Source organism: Ambystoma mexicanum, chromosome 1q, assembly GCF_040938575.1.
Source record: "Ambystoma mexicanum isolate Mex_15411 chromosome 1q, UKY_AmexF1_1, whole genome shotgun sequence".
Classification (NCBI taxonomy): Eukaryota; Metazoa; Chordata; class Amphibia; order Caudata; family Ambystomatidae; genus Ambystoma; species Ambystoma mexicanum.
Genome location: NC_090922.1, coordinates 829,703,931 through 829,726,155, shown reverse-complemented (window position 1 = coordinate 829,726,155; position 22,225 = coordinate 829,703,931). Strand labels below are relative to the sequence as shown.

Below are 22,225 nucleotides of genomic sequence, written 5' to 3'. Positions count from 1 at the left end.
GTGGTATATACACGACACCTGACTTCATGTCCGGAGCCGACGATCGAGCACTGAGCAAGACGGATCGGCGGCCGAGTCGAGGTGGACTACGCCCTCTGTCAAAGTTTCCAAGCAGCGGAGCTGGGTGGGGTTATCTATCAGAGGAGGAATCTGCGGGAGAAGAATCCATAGAAAGATCATTATGGTAAGTAATTTTCTTCTTTTGGTTGCTTCCCCAGTTATCCTCTAGGATTCTAGTTTCATTTGTGAGGTACACTGTAGAGGAATCATTGGAGAAGGTATTGTAGTTGAGATGAGCCAGGACCTCCACTCTGACTCCTTACTGAATGAGAAAGAAATCAGGGCCAGTCGAGTACGGTTGGCGTGGTCAGTGGGCATCATCAGTCCCAACACTATCCTAATCCCTTTTCTCTTCCTGGGATAATTGGGAGAAATAAGCAATCCACAGTGGTTAGATGGTATAGTAACTTCAAGGTTTGTGAAGATTAGGATCCGGTCTTTCTCTGGGATCCAGTAGGCTTTGGGACTTCTCGCCATAACAGTTTCATCTACGTTGTTTCTATGGGGAACAAAGGCATCTGGATGAATTCGTTGGAAACTGAGCCCTAGATGGGTTGGAGGGCTTGGTGGTTGTCTTAATCCCAGAATGTTTCTAAATGGCAGTCTTAAGGGGTCCCCTAATGGGAGTGAACTTTTTTTGGGCAGGTTCATTTTCGGGCTAAATAATCCCACTCTGACACCACTAGTTGCAAGTCAGAATAGGGAGACGGACAAGTTGGCATTTTGAATAATTGATTGGTTTCTCCAAAATAATAATTTCTGTCCTAACTGTCTGGGCCCTGTTATAAAGAAAAGAAAGAAGTCAAGAGTGTTTGTTGTTAAAAAGAATTATTTTTGCAACTTTCCCTCCATAGTTTCTATACACCCCATTCTTTTTGCTCTGTTTTTAAACCTGTTCTGACTTTTTGAAGGAAAGAGGGGCTTTCAGCTTCACTTCCCTTGCTCTTTTGCTCATTGTTATGGGAAACTGATTAGTTCTTCAGACCATCAGTACTGGGAAACAGTTTCCCTTTTGAAATCTTGGACTTTTTTAACATTGCACACAGCACCGTACGGAAATCCTGAATGTGCCTCTGAGACCACCTGTCTGCCTGGGCTAGGTTACCCAAAAGGTCAACCTGTGGGAGCCTCCCAACAAAGCTTGTTGGGTGGCATCCACTTCTTGGTGGCGCCCTTCTTTATGATTATAGTCTGGTATAGTCTACTATAACTGGGGTACCGGGGGGATGGTGTTAGGTGGTGGGCGGGGTGGGGGTACATGGAATTCCTACATAAATTCAGTACACATTCCAACAGCTAAATATTGATTCCTTGGAGAGGATGAGTCTGATACAGATGTGGCCATAAGTGGGAAGGGCTACAGTTACCAGACGCAGATGGTTTCTGGATCCAAATCTGAATGCACACATGGAAAGAAAGCTTGTTAAAATACTTGCAAAGATTGAATGTAGCGGCCCCCAGTTATTGGTTGGCCAACAAGAATTTGAATGAAAGCAACCTGATCATTGGAAGCTGACTTTCTCACTCAGTCCCTGTAGAGAGATTTATTTTGTGTAACTTTACCTCCATAGTTCTCTATGGAACCCCATTCTTTTTACTATGTTTTTGCTCATGACGTTTTCAAGGGCGGTGAAGCCTTCAGCTTCAATTCTCTTGCCTTTTGCTAACATGTAATGGGGGAAACCAATCAGTGCTTCAGAATGCCAGTACTGGGTAACCTTGTTTCCCTTTTGAATTCTTGCATTTTTAACATTGCACACAGCGTCTTAAAACACAGTGGAATTGAGGATACTTTTGTATCACCCTAGGTTTTTACACTTGGGATTTTTGGTTATTTTTAGATGTGCCTAAAGACAAGCTTGTGGCAGCAGATAACTGTGAACCATTTCTGCGTTATCTTTAGTGTGCAAATTCGTGTTTGCCGCGTATAACTACTAAATGTGACTAGTAACCTAAAATGCTGCACCATGAGATATCGGCTTGCTTCTTTGGCCATATTGTTGTTGGACTTTCTTCTTGTCTTGCCAGGTCAGGAAATTCCTTATGAGGTCATGCACTTGCCCAGGAAAGCTGCTGCTTTCGTGGGCTAGTGATGACTTGGTGTGTGTGCGGCCCAAGAAGGGGGTGGGACTGTCTTCTCCACGTCCGTATTACCAGAAAGTCTCGGTGTGGGGCAAATGTAAAACCAGCAGTTGTCCCTGATTGTACAACTATTGGCTGTTTGAATGGTGCAGATCCTTAGCATTGGTGGGCTTTGACTTGCTACCAGCTCGGATTTTGGATAAAAAGTGGACCTCTGCGGCCATTTTGGCAGATCGTCAGTGGAGCCAAGAATCTGACAAAGAACAACCGACTGACGATTCGAATAAGACTCCTGAAAAGGCGCACCATCCCTTTGTGTGTCCGGCCCGTTGAAGCCCTGTTTGATTACCTGACCTGAAGAAGCTTAGCAGTGATTCAAGCCTTGGGCTAGTGGGACCAACTAGACTCGAAGCCGACTCTAGGATCCTGCCACTCTGAGCCTTCAGACGTGTCCCTGGGCTGCCCAGGGGACTGACCAGCTCTCTCATGTGCTACCTCTTCAGAAGAGTTGCTGTTCCGCTTTCAAGCCTGTGACTTTGGTGGTCACCAACTTCCAAGCATCAAGGGATCCGGTCCTGGAGCAGCTGCTGTAAAAGTGACTGAAAGGATGCCTGTTGTCGCCTTGTGTGGAGACAGTCGCTGGAACTCAGCTTTTTCCAACCTGTGAAGTGTCCCAAGGAGGACTTAATCCGTTTTTCTTGCATTTCTTCATTGGCAGTGGTTGCATCTTACAGCTGCACCTGACCAGAAGAATCCTCGAACCTGCAACTGCAGGGCACCGCTCACCAGAGCCAACAGCAGAACGACGAGATCCCAGCAACCCTCCCTCCCTCCCCCCTAGGTGATCCACGGTCATCTGGGGAAAATCTGAGTAGGGGGGTGAGGTGTGTAAGTAAATGCAGTACATCTGACTGCCCCAGGGAATTGTCTCCTGCATTCCATTCCACTCATCGTTTGGTCGTGGAACCTGGGTAGATTAACCTGAAATATAAGTAAACTTTTACTTAACTTTCATTAAAATTATTGGAGAACCTCTACCAGCTGTCACCAACACAAGTAAATTACAACTTAACCACACAGACTCCATTATGGGGGGGGGGAGACATTGGAGCTCCTGTGACTTGTGTGCACCAGGAGCCATTCTTCTTAGGGTTTGGACTGCTTACGTTAGGTTATTGACTTGTGACCTCGTTCCATCATTTATTTTATCTAATCGACTTACCTGCTTTTCTGAATAAGTCATTTGATGTTCATTTGAACCGATGGTGAATGTATATATTTTTATCATAAAGGATTGTGCAATAATGCCACCTACTGGAAAATTAATCCAATGTGTTCAGAAGGCCTATAACAAATAACTAGGTTTTACACTTCATCTAAACTGAATTATTGTGTGCCATACGCCGTGGAATCATTGAGTCCCTGACCCCACTCAACACTCTCCACAGAATAAGCCTCGACTGTTCATTCATGTTGCTAGATTGTGTTCCCTGTTCATTTAGAACTAGGGTGGCCTCCTAAAATCTGTCCGCCAGGCCAGATTCTAGACATCCATCTTGGCACTCGTCAGGATGTCCAACAACGTAATGTTAGCCCATCGTCCAGAAAAAACCCAATGTACCCTGATTTCGGTCCCTACCACTCATACAAATAGAAACTAACAAAAAGAAAGCAAAGTTATGGCTTCTCACCCAAGCTTTGAATGCTGTTTGGCTTCTGACCCACTGTTTAGTTTCTTCTTTAAGCGGTCCTAAGCCCTGTGGTTCAGTCAGCAAAAGAATCTCCCCCAGTCTCGGTTGTAAATTCAGTTTACATCATTTCTTCGCTCTTTCTTTGGTCCAACTCCAGTAGCACTGACTCTTAACCGACTTTGGGTTCATCTGGGTTTTACCCTGTCTTGGTGTCATTTGGTTTTCACTGCCTTTGGATTGTCTGATTCTCACCCCATCTATGGGTCGTTTGGCTTTCAGCTTGTCTTGGTGGGGTTGGGGGGTCTTGGTTTTCAGCCTCCCTGCTCTTCTCTGGCTTCTCAGGCGGTCAATGCTTTTGATCTTTTGACTTAGTACCCCTGCCACATCACCTATCTTTCTTCCCCCTGGATCAGTCAGTTCCTGCAGGCTCTTCAGGCAGCTTCCAGGCCAGACGTGCTCCACGGAGCATTAGTCTTTTTTTAATTTCCCGATTCATGCCAAAGGCAAACCTTTCAGCGTGGGACCAGGATTCAAGCCAGTGACGCTCTTGCATGCAACACAAATATGTTGCTCCTGAGCTAGCCTCCTTCACTGAGGTAGCCATTCATCCTCCTTCAGGATACAACTCCTCTTCATTCACCAGAGTCTGGAGAAAAGTACAGGGTTCCTCTCCCTGACAGAAAAGTTCCAAGTGAGCTGGCTCTGCTTTTATATCCAGACTCCTTCTCGTCTTTCTGTTGGTTGCTGATTTGGTGGAGACACCTTCTTACAGGATTGGGTGGCTGGATGTTTCCACTATGATCCTCCTGTGTGTGTGTGTGTGTGTGTCTCTCTCTCTCTCTCTCTCTCTCTCTCTCTCTCTCTCTCTCTCTCTCTCTCTCTCTCTCTCTCTCTCTCTCTCTCTCTCTCTCTCTGTCTCTCTGTCTCTCTCTGTCTCTCTCTGTCTCTCTCTCTCTCTCTGTTTAAAATTCTGTTGGTCCACTTAAGATTTAATTTTCCTTATTTTATTTTACCCTGGGTCCCTTTAAAATATTAGCTGTCTGGTTCTTGGGGCTCCGGTTTTTATTTTATTAATTTACATGTCCGCCTAAACATTTCCCCAAGTTCCTCTATGGCAGGGGTCTGCAACCTGAGGCTCTCCAGATGTTGACTGGAAAATCTGGAGAGCTAAACGTTGCAGACCCCTGCTCTACGGGGATTGGAACCCGGTTCTTCCCATATGTTCTATTTGGTTCCAAACATTCTGCACTTGTGCTGGCATTGCCAAAGGAAAAGGCCAGTGCCTTTTCTGAGGTCCTGTAGCACTTCTCTGGTAGCGTGTCTCCACCTCTGTCTTGCATCACTGAGCCTGCTGCCGTGCTGGCTCCTGGTGCTCCATGACTATGCTGCCCCGCCGCCCGTCTGTGCAGCACGAGCTGCGCCCTTGCACTGTCATCCTCCCCGGCATCTTGCACCAGCGGGTAGGGCAGCCACTACCGCCAGGCAACCATGAAGTCTTTTGGGAGTTGCAGCACTGGAACTCATCCCACAGGAAAGTGACATTCTTTTCTTAGCACCCCGTACTGGGGATTCTTTACCCTCGGTTTCACAGCCTGGGAGGGACCCCATGGCTCTTCTTTCAGCGATTAGTCATCAGTTCTCTGGCTTGGGGCTGAAACTGGGGGCAACCCAGAGTGACCTCTACTGGGGCTAATTTTGGAGGCATGTTTGCAGTTTCCCTCAAAGGGGCTAAACCTGGTGTTTAGATGGAATTCTATTTTTGGGGTTGTTGTTCCCTTTCATGGGACCCCTAAACTTTATTATTTTTCCCCTTTTGGTTTTCATGGCTATTTGATCGTGTTTTTGTGGTCAGAGACTGAAGATGTCCTCCCTGGCACTGCAGCCTTTGTCGATGTGCTGTCCAATTGTAGCCCATATGGCTTCTAGGATGGGTGCTTTTTAGAGCACCCCACTTTGGTCTCAGGTTGTCTGTCAACCTACACTTGTATGGTGGGGGTAGGTTGATGACAGCTGCATTGTAGTTTTGGCTTCACCAACGGTTTAGGTGGTAGTACCTGTGAGCAACCCGAAGGTGTCTCACCTGCTAGTCCCCTGGGATCTGTCATCCAGGTGCCCAGGACGCAGCCATTGCTTTTGGATTCCGTTCCTGGGGGGTGGACCAGTGCGGGAGCGCATCACTTGAATGAGTGGTCTTTGGGGAGTGGAAGTGGGACACCAGATTGCGAGACGCGCTATCCCCTCCCTTGTAACACCTTTACCCCATCCTACCCAGTAGGATACTTAGGAATTCAACCCCGCCCCTTTCCAACACAAACACTTTTCCACGGACAGCTCACTGTGAAAGAAAAGGAACTTACACCTGAGCTGTATACCTAACATGTCCCACTGCAATGGTCAGGCAGGGTCAGGCAATTACTGATCATTACACAAACCTGACTTCGATCACACTTCCCCACACGGTTAAAAGGTGGAGCGCAAAAGCACACTCTCTGAGCAAGGCAAAGCACACGAGGAAGCACCAATTCCAAGATGACCGTTTAATACAAGTCAGTAGACCGCAAGGCCAAAGAGGATTGCAAGGAGGGCCCTTGACCTTTTCACTGAAAGACTGTATCCTTCATGAGCCTTCAAGAACAAAGGACGTAATACCTGGAATAAAGGCTGAAGATTCCTGCATTGTGTGTCGGAGGTACCTGTGGCTCCTGCATCGACAGTCAAGGCAGAAAGAATTGATTGCTGCTGTGTTACTGTCCTTGGCTCCTACAACAAACGGGCACCAGTGAAGTCCGTACAGCCGGTGGGTTGGGGAGATTGATGCCAAACCTGTCTTTGTGGAAACCAAGGTTGCAAGCAGCAACATTGTATAAAGAATATTGGAAACAGTGAATGAAACGTATGTGACAAGCGACACGAAAACACCAGATGAGTAATTTAACTTTGAAGCTAAGATACAATACCATAGACGGAGTGGTCCGGCACCAAGTGGGTGCTCATTCGAAAGTGTTAGGTTTCCAACGAAAACGTGAAAAATGTTAAAACAAGAGGAATTGTGAAATTGAAGTGGTCCTACAATGGGTCAAGCCAAACCCGGTGCACATTCAAAAGTCTAAACTATATGAACTAAATTGAAATTGGTCCGAGCCTGACCGAAGGAGACTAATTGTAGGAAAAAGGGATCTGAGCCCAGCTGAGGGGGATCCGAGGTGAACAGTGAGTCGCCCGAGAGAAGAATATACTATGAACATTTTGTCAAAGGGATCTGAGCGCGGCTGAGGGCGATATGGTTGTGAATAGTGAATAGTTCAAATCGAAGGAGAAGAACTTGTTAAGTTAGTTGCATCAGGCCCTCTGCGCGTAGAGACTTATAAAACAAGGAGACTTGCACTCTGAAGGTCCCAATGCTAATGTTTTGAACTGTATCCTCGTGCTAAAGAAGCCAGAGACTGTGCTACGCTCGAGTGAACCATCTTGTCCCGTGCTGAAAACGTGGGGAAGGGAGGCCAATGGCCGGAACAACCTGACCTGTAATTTTGAACACTACTTTCTTTTCATAACATTGTTCCCCACACTATTTGTATTTAGAGGTAAGGATTGACAATAGTTTTTCTTTAGTATAGGCCCTTTATTTTGACAAAGACACCACTAGGACTGCATTATTATTTGATGGTTGTAGCTGGCTCCGATCAGTTGATTCAGGCTTAGATGGGCATTTATCAAACCCATGTTGAAGTTCAAGGAACACCCTTGAACTGTGGTCACTTGTGTCTGCCATGCCTTTCTTACATACCGCATTAATATCCCACTGTCAGTATGGCCGCAGTTGAAGTAATAGCGTACTTGAAGTCTGACTCCCGGACATTGTTATTGGCACCACATAGCATTTTGGATGCAGAAGAACCACCATACCCTTGTCACAGCCAGATTGCTGTCCAGGAACTTTCTGGGACAGAGGAGTGTTTGCCATCCTGCCCCATTAATGGTAACATTGAGAATCAAGTGGGATTCACTTCCTGCAACACACTTGGACTCCATCCAGCATTTTAATGGCTAGAGACCATGCAAGCACTGTGGTTGGTGGCTGAGACTGTGGGTGTCTTAGACAGATTGAGTTCTAGGTACACTGGTAGTTGGGTAGTAACTGGACTCCATACAAGTGAGTAATTGGCAAAAGCTGATCTCCAAGCTGGCTGGTAATGAGGAAAGACTGGTTAAGACTGCTGGGATCTGGACAACTGGTAGAATTTTAGTAGAGTGGGGCTGTGGAGTTAAGCAAGCACCAACTGAGAGTGAACTTGAATGCTCTAAACGAACAATGAATAATGGCATTAGGAGTCAAGATTGATTGAGAGGCATCCTCATAAGGAGCAAATAGATGAGGAGGCATGTCTGGATGGAGTACGTCCAAAGGGGAAAGAGACGAGAACAGAGTGAAAGGAGGGCAACTCTGAAGAGTTTGGATGGCCTCTACCTGCAGGGTTCCACCAGAGTAATTCTCTGCTACGCGGAATAGAGACTCAGCCATTATCCCAACATGCCTGGAGGGTGTATCGAACTGGGTATGCCCTGAAATCTGGCACTGTTGATCTGCACAGGTGCAACTGCTGCAACATGGCAGTGCCCATACCGTGGCTTCTTGGAAACATGTTTTGATGTTCCCACTGACAGGCAAGCTTTCAGGTATATACCCTCTACTCTGCACGTGGGTTGGGTGTCCTTGGGCTGCCTTGGCACCTACCAGTATTGCGGGCAGTGCTTACACAGTTCTTCGAAACATGCGCTCAACTTGTGCCCAGCCATGCACACGCTATAGTGGTTTAAACTGGCATAGGCCAATTTCAAGCACCAGTACACCACGTGTGGGGCCACCTGCTTGTCTGGCAGTTTTTAATTCTAACCGGATTGGCTGGTCGCTGAGGCCATTGTGCCTTCTATATGTGTGATTGGAGGGCTTACTCCAGCCTATGATTGAATGTGCATATCTAGAGGAGAACCTGTGCATTAAAGTTTGCAGCTATTTCCTTCCCTGGGACAGCAACAGAAAGACTTACCATATATGCACAAAGTTTAAACCAAAAACCCTTGAAAAGAAATGGTGGCATTGGGTTGCATGCGCAAGAGAGACGGCAAAGTCGACCTCCTCTAAGGAGGGCCCTTCTGATGCAAAGGTTGAGTTACATAGGGAAGGAGGATAGAGTTGACCTGCAACCACTGATGGTGTTCCCAAGATTAAAATGAAAGGAAAACAAAGCCATTTCCTGTCAGCCACCCAACAGCTCATCTCCAAAAATCACCCAGTTCTGTCGGCTTCGGAGCATCCCTTTGGTATGCAGAAGGCTGGCTGGAGTTAAATGTTCCACATGCAGTCAGCTCCAGACAAAGTGGTCAATGAAAAGACCCCTGCCCCCTGAAACACACAGTGCAGGGACACAAAGATACATAAAAACTCCACTAAAAAGCATAAGATAAGCCACTATAACAATGCCCCCCCACCACCACAGCAACCGAAAGTGTGGATACTGAGGCTGGATGGTTCAGTGCCACCACCACCATGTTAAATGAACCTGCATGCACCCATAAGTCCAAGCATGTTGCAGAGCATTCAAAACCGACCTAGTAGGGTGCTGGCACCGAGCCACAACCACAAACTACTTTTGACAAAATCCGCTAAAGATGCTTCTTTTATGTCCGCTTTCACCTTTCTTTTTTTTATAATGGCTCAATTAGGTGGCACTAAATTATTGAAATCTGAGAGCACTGGAACAGATGTTACTTTCATCCAATCTAATGGTACTCTGTTCTCATAAGGCTAAAATATGTCTAAAAGGTTCATGGCAAGTTTAAAATATGTGACTCACAGGTTGCTTGCAGTTCTCTGTAATGGATGCATTATATCCCTGAGCTAATATATCTTGCATAGGCTGGGCGCATCCTTTACATTTGAGTGGGTCTTAACACTGTAGGACACACTCCAAAGGCTGTCTGCATCTAGCATCCACATGTGCTTGACAGTTATTTTTAGCTTACTCCATCGTTTCTCTGCCATCTTCAATTGTATCCATTTTTTACTCTCATCTTGTTACACAATGTTTTGTCTGGTCCTTTTTCTCATCTGGATCTTCTTCTGTACCTTGTAGAGCGGAATCACCCTGATGCTCAAGTGTTTTTCTACCTGTGGATCGTCTTCTATTTCATCAGCTCCTGCTACACACTCATCTGGGACCTGAAGATGGATTGGGGTCTCTTCGATCGCAACGCTGGGGAGAACACTTTCCTACGAGAGGAAATTGTCTACCCTCAGAAGGTATGTGCTCACTGTTGCAGCATTATGTACGTTTTCCTAAGGGGCTATTACTGCAAAAGAAATGTTGCTATATGGTGTTTGTAACCTAACCTCTTTGGAGAGGGAATGGTGTGTGCTCGGACTCAAGTCGCAAGAGGTCTTACTTAAAATGTGCCAACATATTATGACATGTAAATCTTCGAACCACACTGGAAATGACTTATGTAACATAGCTCTTATTTAACAGTTAACAACATTAAACACACAACTGTTTTTGAAATAATCAATTTGTAATTTATTAAATCGTAAAAATACAAGTTATAAAAACTTCAACATTTATAAAACACTGTATAAAAATACAAATTCTAAATGGTGACAAACACTGCCTTTTTAGGCTTCGATCCTAATTGATCAGGGATCAATATAGTTAGGTTCAAATTAGCTTCTCTTCAACACACACATCAATTAATTGACATTTAACTGTTCTAAATGGAAAAAACATCAATGCTCGACATGTTTCAGTCCTCTAAGTAATTAAAGGGACCTTCGTCAGGAGTAGTGTCACTGGTAATTCTATTAAAAAATAGTTACAAGATCTACTCTAAATGTAAATAGCTGTAAGGCTTCTACAGCTTCTTGTAAAACAGTGTGGCTGTAGTTTTCTTCTTACAGTAACCATTGGAAGTGGTCTGTTCTGTGGAGAATATTAGAGAAGGAGCCTTGAATGTAGCAAGAAAAATCTATCTTGCACGCTGGTATTTACTTTCTAATTCTCCTCCTACAAATGCTTACTTCATAGCGAACTGTTAGGCGGAGTACTAGTAGCGTCCCCACCAATGGATCTAGTCCAACGGATAGTAACATTAGAGAATGGAAGCAGACTGAATGTTCAGAAGTGAAGGACCATTTCCATCTCGCCGACACGGCTACCATCGTTCACTAATAGAGAGATGTACTACGTGTAGGAGGAGAATTAGAACTCTAATCACCTCTGCCACCTAGAGGTGACGGTACACCTCCTAAGCAATGACAGCCCGCTACAGGTCCTCTCCAATGCCTCTCCAGTAGGGGGACGTCCATTTCACTCTTTGACTCACACATGGGAGGGGATCACCACTGACAAGTGGGTGCTGTCGACAGTAGTGGGAGGCTATTGTGTGGAGCTCATCCAAAAACCATCAAACCATCCCCCGCGTCAGAGAAGATCAACGAAGAAAGAACAACTTGTCCTTCTTGAAGAGGTCAGCGTGATGCTACTCAAGGACGCCATAGAGATCGTACCAGCGAACGATGTAAACAAAGGTATCTGTTCAACCTCCTTCCTTGTGCCAAAAAAATATCCATCTATGCGCCCAGTGTTAGACTTGCACCCTGCAAACACTTATGTAAAGCCACAAAAATTCTGCATGACAACACTACAAGTGGTAATCCCCCTGCTAACGCGGGGAGACTACATGGCAACACTTGATATAAAAGATGCCCATTTTCATATTTCATTGTTCCCAGTGCACAGAAAACTCGTGTTTTAAAATAGCAAACCAGCACTACCAATTGAAGGTGCTACCCTTCAGAATAGCATCTGCTCCAAGGGTATTCACCAAGGTACTGGCGGTGGAGGCAGCGAACCTGTGCAGGGAGGCAATCCCAGTGTACCCCTACCTGGACGACAGGCTGATCACAGGGGAATCACCCCATCTTTGCAAGCAAAACATGCAAAGAACTATAAACCTTCCCTTCCAATTGGGCTCCTCAATTAACGAGAAAAAGTCAAGCCTTGTGCCAAACAAAACAGTTCCTAGGAGCTGTCTTAAACACGGAAGCAGGTTTAGTGTTTCCATCTATGGAAAGGGTTCAAAACATGCTACGACAAATACCTCTGTATCAAGCTGGTTGCCAGATGGGCGTATGCAAAGCAACGCGATTACTAGGCGTGATGGTGTTGTGCATTTACCTGGTCCCGCATGCATATCTGCACATGCGCCCCATGCAGTAGTGGTTGGCGAAACAAGGTTCAAATCCTAACTGACAGCAGCACTGTAATGTTCTATGTCAACAAGCAGGGGGGCACACACTCTCCAAATCTGTCCAAGCTGGCACAGAAAATATGCAGATGGGCATTCAGACGAGGATGTTCCTATCCTCCCGACACGTTGCAGGGGTACTCAACACACTAGCAGACTCTCTGAGCAGAGATCCCCTACCAGAGGAACACGAGTGGCAACTAAACTCAAATGTCATAGACCACATCTTCTCACACTGGGGTAACCCCACACTAGACTTGTTCACTACAAGAGAAAATAAGCAATGCCCAGACTTTGCGTCTAGGTTTCCCCAACCAGATTCCAAGGGGAACACCCTATGGATGATCTGGTCAGGGAAATGTGCTTATGCTCCCCCCCACACCCCTGATTCCTTTAATGAGGAGTGTAATGAACAAGATTCACAGAGAACAGATGACGCTCATCCTAGTTGCTCCCATGTGGACAAGGCAACCATGGTATCCACATCTGTGCAAACTGGCTATGTGCGATGCCATCAAGCTCCAGTGCCAAACCAATCGATTTACCCAACATGGGGGAATAACAGTACACCCTCAACCACACTCAATGAACTTGGCAGCATGGCCCCTGAGGTCACATAGTTCGGACATCTTAATCTACCATAATGGTGTATGGATATCCTCAAGGAGGCACGAAAACCAAACACCAGACACTGTTATTTCGACAAGTGGAGGAGATTTGTAATTTGGTGCTAGTCTAAACAAATAAACCCCATACAATGTACTCCTTCCCACATTCTAAATGATATGCTCCACTTGCTAGACTCGGGGTTATTTAACTCTATAAAGGTCCTCCTGGCAGCCATATCGGCTTACACCACCTGCCAGAATAAAGTATTGTGGTGGAAAGTGTCAGACATCAAGGCATTCATGATGGGAGTAAAGAGATTCCACCCTCCAATTTCAAACCCACCACCAGGCTGGGATCTCAATGTAGTACTTTCAAAGCTCATGGGGCCCCAATTTGTGCCCATGCATAAGTCAAGTCTTAAACACCTGACATACAAAACTGCCTTCTTAGTGGGTATTACTTCCATAAAAAGCGTTAGTGAATTGTAAAGCATTGTCAGTGCAGGGCCCTTTCTTTGTCATACACAAAGATAAACTGGTTTTATGTACACATCCTAGGTTCTCTCCTAAGTTCATTTGCAAATTCCACGTGAACCAATCCATTGAGCTACCAGCCTTCTTCCAGAATCCAACTAACTCAGCTGAGATAAAACTCCACACACTAGATGTAAAGAGGGAGGTCCTTTACTATGTAAACCAAACCAGGCTGCTTAGTAAAACAGACCAACTGTTTGTCTCCCTTGCACCAGGCAGAGAAGGAGACTGCATTTCCAAAAATGCCATCTCCAGATGGATAGTCTGATGCATACAAATGTGCTATTCATTATCAAACAAGACACTGCCTTTCACACCAAGAGCTCCCTCCACAAGGAGCACAGGGGCTACTCTGGCATTTATTGCAAATGTCCCCTTAGACAGCATTTGCAAAGCAACTACATGGAGCTCATTACACACTTTAACTCAGCACTACTGCATTGACACTCATTCCAAAGCAGATAGAGGCGGGACAGGCGGTTCTAAAACATCCATTTGCCGCTAAAGCTTATCACAACCCACCACCTTCTCCTAACACTGCTTGCTAATCTATGCATAGCATGTGATCTAAGCAGATTCCACAGGCCTCGGAAGGGATACATTACTCACCGTAATCTTATTTCAAAGGGATTGTGTCCTCTGACGTATTCCACATCTTTGACAGTAATTACCACAGCTGTGCTGCTTCGGAAAACCTTTTCGGCGTAGGCGTCGATGACGTCGATATGCTGTCCCTCGAGGGCCTCTGTCGATGGTTGACGTCACCGGATGTTATATCTAGGACGCACAATGCTCGTAGCCTCCGTTCTGTTTTTTCCGCGAACGTTTTCGCTTCGGACTCTCGGCGCGCCTCAGTTCTTCTACTTCGTTTGCTAAAGTTGAGAAAATGTATGTCTTCTTCTACCCCGAAGTCGGGCTTCAAAAAGTGTTGGGACTGCGGTTCCAAAATGTCCATTACGGACCCGCATGACGTTTGTCTGTGGTGCCTCAGTGAAAGCCACGCCACCGACGATTGCGATGAATGCCAGTTCCTATCTTTGAAGGCTTGCGGGAGCAGGAGAAGTTGTCGGTAGGTAGGGTTGCTAAACCCTGTAAGTAAGTCGAAATCTACTGGTCTTTCGACCGACGATTCGAGGGGCAACTCTCCACGTCGACGTAAGTCCAGGGGGTCTCATTCTAGGAGTGGGTCCCGCCATTCCTCTGCCTCTTCGAGCCATTCACGGAAGCGTGGTCACTGGTCACTTTCCCCGTCCTCGTCAGAGGGCTCCGCCAGATGGTGGGTGGCTTGTCCCACGAAACACTCATCGCCGGCCGAATGGGATGAATTCCGGCGGCAGGTGGTGATTTTCGAATCCCCGGGCACCGTTCCGTCTGCGCCTTCGAGGGAAGATGTCAAGGAACATGCTAGAGCCACCGCTCGCACGCCTTCGGGCGGTCATCGCGATCGGGAACCGGCGCGGTACCGATCGGACAAGGATGATCACCACTGTGCCCGGTCCAGGTCCTCGATGCCGTCGATATCTTTGGAGCGTGTGAGGCCTTCTAAGAAGGCATCGGCGCTATGTCTGTCGAAAGACACGCTCGGGGCTCCGGCCTCGAAGCCGTTGTCGAAGTCGTCGGCGCCTCTGTCGACGTTGACGCCACTTCCATCGGCGCCCTCGACGCCTTTTGAGGAGAATTTACCGGAGGTGCCCCGGAGAGCTGTGGAAGATCTGAGAAAGGCTCTAAGCAAGTCTGTGCGGCCTATGTTTGACCCATACTCTGTTGTTCCTCATCCCAGGGTGGAATTGTTCCAATCCTTGGAGTACATTTCAGAGGTGGAGGAAGGGTCTCATGAGGAGGGGGTTGTGACTCCTGATGTTCCTGATGAGCTGTTGTCTGGTCATAGCCAACTGGAAGACCTTTGTCAATCTTTACATGACGCCAGTGGTCTTGCTACCTCTCCGGAGGTTGAGTTTGGCAGGCCTGAGCCTGCTACACATGCTGACTCCTCGTACAGGTGCCTCATGTCGAGGGTGACTGAGTATTTGGGGTGGTCGGCTCCATCTGCTGATTTTCTACAGGATGATCTTACAGACATCCTGGATCAAGGTGCACCCGCTGACCCGGTGTTGCCATTTCATATGGCGTTGCAAAGAAGGGTGGCGGCGGCTTGGACTGCTCCAGAGAGTCTCCCGGCAGTGAATAACTTGTTGCTGAAAAAATACCGTCCAGCCAGTGGTGACCCCTGCTACTTGTCTACGCACCCTACTCCGGAGATTTTGGTGGTGCAGGTGGCTACGGCCCCAGCAAAGCAGGCTGCGTACCCTACTATCCCTCCGGATAGGGGCAACAAGTGCTTTGATGGTTGGGCAAAGGGGTTTTATTCTGGGGGTATGGCTTTAAAGGCAGCCAACTCTGTTCGTGCCCTGGCAAGATTCACTCACACTCTGTGGAATTGTGTGTCGTTCGCGGCTGAGCATATTCCCGAAGGGGAGGAACAGGATGGTTTTCTAGCTCTCGTACAAGATGGCAAGGATGCCATGTGTGAATCCGTTCAGTCGGATCTGGACTTGGCAGACTGTGTCAGCTGGTCAATGGCTGCGAGCACTGTGATACACAGGTTTGCGTGGTTGCGGAAGTCGGGGTTTGCTCCGGATGTATAATCCTGGTTCCTCAACATGCCCTTTGATGGTGTCCATCTTTTTGGCAGCAAGGCTGACGAGAGCCTTGAGAGGTTGCAGACCTCCAAAGCTGCGGCGAAGTCTTTGAGTGCTGCAGTACGTCAACGTTCGCCTTTTCGTCCTAGGGGACCGCACTGGAGGGGGAGGTTCCTTTCGATACTACTCTTCCTTTGGTAGATCGAGAGGAGCTGCCAGTCAAAGGGGCCAACGTAGAAGTACCGTAGGTGGAAAACAAGGTACTTGAGGTGCCAAAGCTGCTCGGGCAGTTGCCTCCTTGCCCTCAAGCACTGCCGCAGCCGCTTCCGCTCAGTCATGAGGCTATGTCCCATGGTTCGCCGGTTGGAGGAAGGCTGGCGCAGCATCTTGTAGAATGGCATGCCATTACTTCAGATGTGTGGCTTCTGGAGATCATAGCCCACGACTACTGTCTTCCTTTCCGGCAGAGGCCTCGCGACAATCCACCGGGGAAGCTCTCTTTGAAGCGTTCAGATCTGCTCCTTGCGCATGAAATTCTATCCCTGCTCGAGAAAGGCGCCATAGAACTGGCGCCTGTAGCGGAGAGGAACAAGGGATGGTATTCCCCATATAGTTTTATCCCGAAAAAAGACGGAGGATTGAGACCCATCATGGACTTGCGTGGTTTGAACAAGCTCCTCAGGAAGGACAAGTTCAAGATGGTTACTCTTTCTCAAGTCCTCCAGGCCCTTCAACTTCTGGATTGGTTGGTGTCTCTTGACCTCAAGGATGTTTACTTTCATGTGGCGATTCATCCCAAGCACAGGAAGTACCTGAGGTTTGTGGTTGGCGACTCGCATTTTCAGTTTCGGGTCCTGCTGTTCAGATTGACCTCTGCCCAGAGGGTCTTCACCAAACTGATGGTGGTGGTGACAGCGTATCTCAGGAAAGGGGGGGAATTCACGTCTACCCCTAACTGGACGATTGGTTGATCAGGGCCCGTTCTTCCAAGAAACCCCTCGATCATCTGTCCGTCACCTGCCAATCCCTTCACAAGCTGGTCTTCTCCCTCAATTTAAATAAGTCCCATGCGACACCTACCCAGCGGCTCCAGTACATCGGAGCAGTGCTCGACACATCCCTCTGGTTGTGTTCGCCTTCCCAAGTGAGGGCTCATCACATTCTGCAGATGGTGGACAAATTTCAACGTGCCCAGAGTCTCCCGGCGTTCAAGTTCTTGAGGTTGCTCGGCCTCATGGCATCCTGCATTCTCCTGGTGCCAGAGGCCAGGCTGCGGATGAGATCGATGCAGTGGGCTCTCAAGATGTAGTGGTTGCAGTTCTCGGGCAGGATGTCAGATCCTGTTCAGATTCCACCCTCGGTAGCACAGGATCTTCTGTGGTGGGCTGTCGAAGGCAATCTGATGAAGGGTGCTCCATTTTGGCAACCGTGGCCGGAGATAACGATTGTGACAGACGCATCCCTCGCAGGTTGGGGAGCTCATGCCAACAAGTTGACGGCCAGCGGCCGTTGGTCTCTGTCGAAGTCCAGACTCCACATCAATCTGTTAGAGCTGCGGGCTGTCAGGCTAGCCCTGAAGGCTTTTCTGCTGTCTGTGCAGGGGAAGAATGTCCTGATTATGACGGACAATACAGTGGCCATGCACTACCTCAACAAAAGGGGGGGGCAGGGTCACTCCCGTTGTGCAGGGAGGCGATGCAGCTCTAGTTCTGGGCCATTCAGCAGGAAATTTCGATCTCGGTAGTTCATGTGGCCAGAGACAAATGCAGCGGCAGACGCTTTGAGCAGGCAGAGCACGGTCTTCCATGAGTGGGAGCTGGCTCAGGAAGTTCTGTTGGAGATCTTTGCCCTTTGGGGAACCCTGCAAGTGGATCTCTTCACCACCAGTGTCAACCGGAAGTGCGAAAGATTCTGCTCGTGGGAATTTCCTCCAAGAGGAGCCTTAGGGGATGCGTTTGTAATGGAGTGGTCCTTCCCACTCTGTATGCGTTTCCTCCAGTCCCCTTCATTCCGCAGGTGTTGCAGAGGTTCTGTTCCCGGATGATCCTCATTGCTCCGGCATGGGCCAGGAAAGCGTGGTACCCGGACCTTCTCGACATGTCCATTTGCCCTCCACGCCGTCTTCCCTACCGAGACGATCTGCTCTCGCGGGAGGGGGGGGGTCAGGTTCTCCATCCAGAGGTCAAGTCCCTCAGCCTTCACGTTTGGTATCTGAAAGGTTGAGTTATAAGGATTGGGACCTCCCTGAAGACATGATGTTGGTGTTGCTTTCGGCCAGAAGGCCAGCAACGAAATCTCTGTACCGTTGCCGTTGGAGAAAGTTCTGCGACTGGTGCAGAGTACAGAATGTGGATCCTTTCCAATGTTCCATTCCTTTTGGTTTTGTCTTTTTTGCTTTCTTTAGCCCACAAGGGCTGCATGTGGGTACCATTAAAGATTACCTGGCGGCGCTGTTCATATTTAAGCGCTCGTCTGAGGAATGTTCTTATTTTAAAATTCCTTTGATAGCTCAGTTTCTAAAACGGCTAACTAATGTGTTTCCACCGTCGCCTTTCCAGGTGCCGGGATGGGATTTAAATTTGGTTTTAAACTTCCTAATGGGAGCTCTGTTTGAGCCCTTATTGTCCTTTAAAATTGTATTTTTAGTTGTGGTTACTTCCGCATGCAGAGAGAGAGTTGCAGGCACTTTCCGGCAAACCATTTCTGGCTCAGTACTGCACTGTATTCCATAAGGACAGGGTTGTCCTTAGGGTGTGGCCTTCCTTTCTTCTGAAGGTTGTGTTGAAATTCCATTTAAGCCAGAAGGTAATTCTTCCGGCATTCTATCCTCCTCCACATCCTGGTAAGGAAGAGGAGAGGATCCATAGGTTGGACACTAGGAGAGCTTTGAGTTTCTATCTCTCACGGATGTCCCGGCTCAGAGTGGATGATCAGCTCTTTATTGGTTACGCTGGAAGGCGTTTAGGTCGGGCTGTTTCCAAGCAGACTTTATCTAGATGGATCATTTTGACGATCTTTGAGTGTTATTGTTTGGCGGGAAAGGACCCTCCCTCCAGTAGGCTTACGGGCTCATTCTGTTAGGGGTATGGCTGCCTCCACTGCCCTACAGAGGGGTGTTCCGATTCACAATATTTGCGAAGCAGCCACATGGGCCTCTGTCCATACGTTTGTGAAACGTTATTCCCTGGACTCTATCCATGGGCAGGATTTGGCCTTTGGTAAGGCAGTCCTCTATTCTGCAATTTGATTGGGCATTCTAAATGCATTTTCAAATTCTTTTCCCACCTCCATACATTGGTACTGCTTTGGGAGTCTGTCAAAGATGTGGAATACGTCGGAGGACACAATCCCTTCGAAGAACAAGTTACTTAGCTTACCTGGTAACGTTCTTTCGATGGGATGTTCCTCCGACGTATTCCACATCGTACCCTCTCTACCTGCCCCGCTACAGTATTTCTTATGCAATTGCAGCTTACATTTCCGCAAAGCTTTCTGTAGTAATACTGGCAGAAGATTGGTGCCACACGTTCTGGGGGAACAAACTACAACTGAGGCTACGAGCGTTGTGCGTCCCAGATATAACATCCGTAGACGTCGACCATCGACGGAGGCCCTCGAGGGACAGCGTATCGACGTCATCGACGCAGGACGCCTATGCCGAAAAAGTTTTCCGAAGCAGCACAGCTGTGGTAATTACTGTCAAAGATGTGGAATATGTCGGAGGAACACCCCATCGAAAGAATGTTACCAGGTAAGATAAGTAACTTGTTCTTCTGATGCTTGTATCTGCTTAGATTCACATGCGCCCACCCTTCCCTCCCTGAGAGAAGGTGCATATATGTTATATGAGCTTCTCTGATATCCATCAGCTTGGATACACCTGTACTCATACTACACTTCATGCTACCTCATGTCAGAAACAAAACAATTTTAGGGACCTCGACGCGTGAAGAACCATTGGTACCGTGAACATCACACTACGGATAGTATTACTGGCACACCCTGTCAACGTCCCTTTTTTACTTTAGAAAACAATTGTAATACTCTGCCGCTTCCACTAGATGTCGGCCTATGCATATCATGTGAATCTAAGCAGCTGCAAGCATCAGAAATACGATTGTGGTGAGTAATGTATCCCATACACACACAATTTGCCATCTTGATTTTGCAGCACAGTAAAAAGTAATCCAATGGGGGGCGCTGTTGCGCGGCATCGAAGATGGCCGCAGCCTGAGAGCGCTCTGCTGGAGGCTGTGGATCCTTCGCCCACCGGAGCCGATTTATGCGTGTCTGAGGCTCAGATTTTGCTCTAAGTTGTGGCGGAGCACCTAGGGAATACTTGGCCCGCAGCTCGAGGGCTGCGAGCGGCGGATCGCGGTGTCCGGCCTCGGGGCCTTGAGCGGCCTTGGCCATGTGGACCTGGTGTGCCCCTCCCCCCGCCTCGTGGAGATCTGTGTGCCAGACGGCCCTGGCTGTTGCTGGGGGTGCTGTGACCGCGGCTTGGAGGCGGACGGCGCTTGGTGCCGGTGTGCACGTCCTGCGGCGCATGTTCTTGCCCTTCCTGAGGGCTCTGACATCTGAGGAATCTGACATCTGCCGGCTCTGACATCCGCTCCGCGGCGCTGATGCCCCGGCTCGGCACCGCAGGCCCCGCTTTCGGCAGATACTCGCTAGCCTCCTGCACGTCGGCTTAGGATATTGGTGGCGGGGGGTCGTGGCCCCCATGGAGGTGAGTGGAGCGGCCCCTTTGTGATTATACACTCCTGTGCTTTGGGGGCTCCCTCACGACAGCAAATGACTTTGGGCACCTATATGCAGCTGGTTGTGGTTTCTTGAACTGTGGTGCAGACTGGGGGCATTTGAAAACTGTGGCGCAGACTGGGGGCATTTGAGAACTGTGGCAAGTGGCACTCTCTAGTGAAACATCGACTCTGTGGAAGACGTGGTGGGGTTTCCCCCCCTGGCCTCCCTCTTTGGAGTGTAGTGAGGTGCCCCCCTCTCCGTGGATGTCCCCCTTTTTTTTTTTTTCTTTTCCTCCTTGCTGTATTTTGGCCTTTATACTCATGGGGGCACCTTTGAATTGGACTCCTGATGGGGGGGGTCCGCGGGCTAGTTGTTGGCACCCTCCCCCCCACCTGTCTGGGCTAAATAATGGTGGAGTGGGGCGCTGCTCATGATTATCCTTGTGGCTGCAGGGGGAGTTGGGACCTTTGCCCTTATGTTGTGCTTTTACGCCCCTTGAGTCTGACAAAATCTGGATTTAAAGAATTTCTCCTCCCTGTGTCTGGAGCCGGTGCGACTTGAGCGTGGCCGCCGTTTGTGGTTCCCTGTATCCCCCTAGAATGGGCAACCCAAAGAAACCATCCAAGATGGAGCAATTTGCAAAGGCGGATAGAGTAATTGCCGGCCAGGGAGAGGAGTCTGGGGTTGCTCATATTGACATGCCTGCCTTAAATCAAACCCTTCTGGCCCTCAAGGGAAGTACTGGCAGCTTGGAAGCGATGATCGATGCTCTCACCGGTAAGGTGGATGTATCGGCGATACAAATTGAGAAGCTGTGCGGATGGATGGCTGAGGCGGAGCAGAGGATTGGGGATGGGGAGGACAAGATCTCTGCTCTCCAAAGAGAGGTGACCTCTTTGCAACAGGCAGTTAAGAAAATAACGGCGAAGAATGACGATTTGGAAGGGAGATCAAGGAGGAACAATATAAGGATTCTCCAGCATGGGGTCTGGCATGGATTCACATGCTCATGAATATTCCCCGTCATCAGGCTGGGAATCCTCGGTAAAGAAAAAACCAGTATCAGTTTCGTTTCTGATCTGTCTTTCGTAGTAATAACCAATCACTGGTCTCTGCGTCATACTGACCACAGCCAATGACTGCCCTCTACCTAAGCACCGCCTCTGGCAGCCATCTTCAGATTTTTACCGCACGTTCATGTGTTGGGATCCTCGTGCTATTGCTCTCGAGCGTTAGTGCTATTTTTTCACGTTTTTTCTCAAAAACTTCGTTTTTTCGGTCAAAAGAGCCTCAAGCTCCACCGACTCTCCATCCGATCAACGGGGACCCGTGTCGGATTCGTCTGCGCCCCTCAAGGGTGAAGATTTCGTCGAGCTACGCCTTTGGAGAACTCCAGAAGTTTCTCAGGCCCGGTCATGGCCCAGGAGAAGGGAAGCTCGACGCCCGGAAAGCTGTTCAGGGTCTGCCCTGGATGCCAGCTGCAGAACGTCTTCAAGGAGGATGAACACTCTTTTTGTCTTTACTGCCTACATGAGGACAAGACGCACGTGGAGAAGGACTGTGCGTT

At 48.3% G+C, this 22,225-nt stretch overlaps 1 protein-coding gene across 1 annotated transcript in view; it reads left to right on the top strand.

Annotated features, from left to right (window-relative positions):
* The window catches only part of XPR1 (xenotropic and polytropic retrovirus receptor 1), a 1,026,978-nt gene that overhangs the window by 897,748 nt on the left and 107,005 nt on the right, over positions 1 to 22,225 (top strand). Inside the window, exon 12 of the mRNA XM_069641450.1 lies at positions 9,968 to 10,134. Coding sequence (XP_069497551.1) covers positions 9,968 to 10,134 — 167 coding nt within the window. The remainder of the gene's footprint in view (positions 1 to 9,967; positions 10,135 to 22,225) is intronic.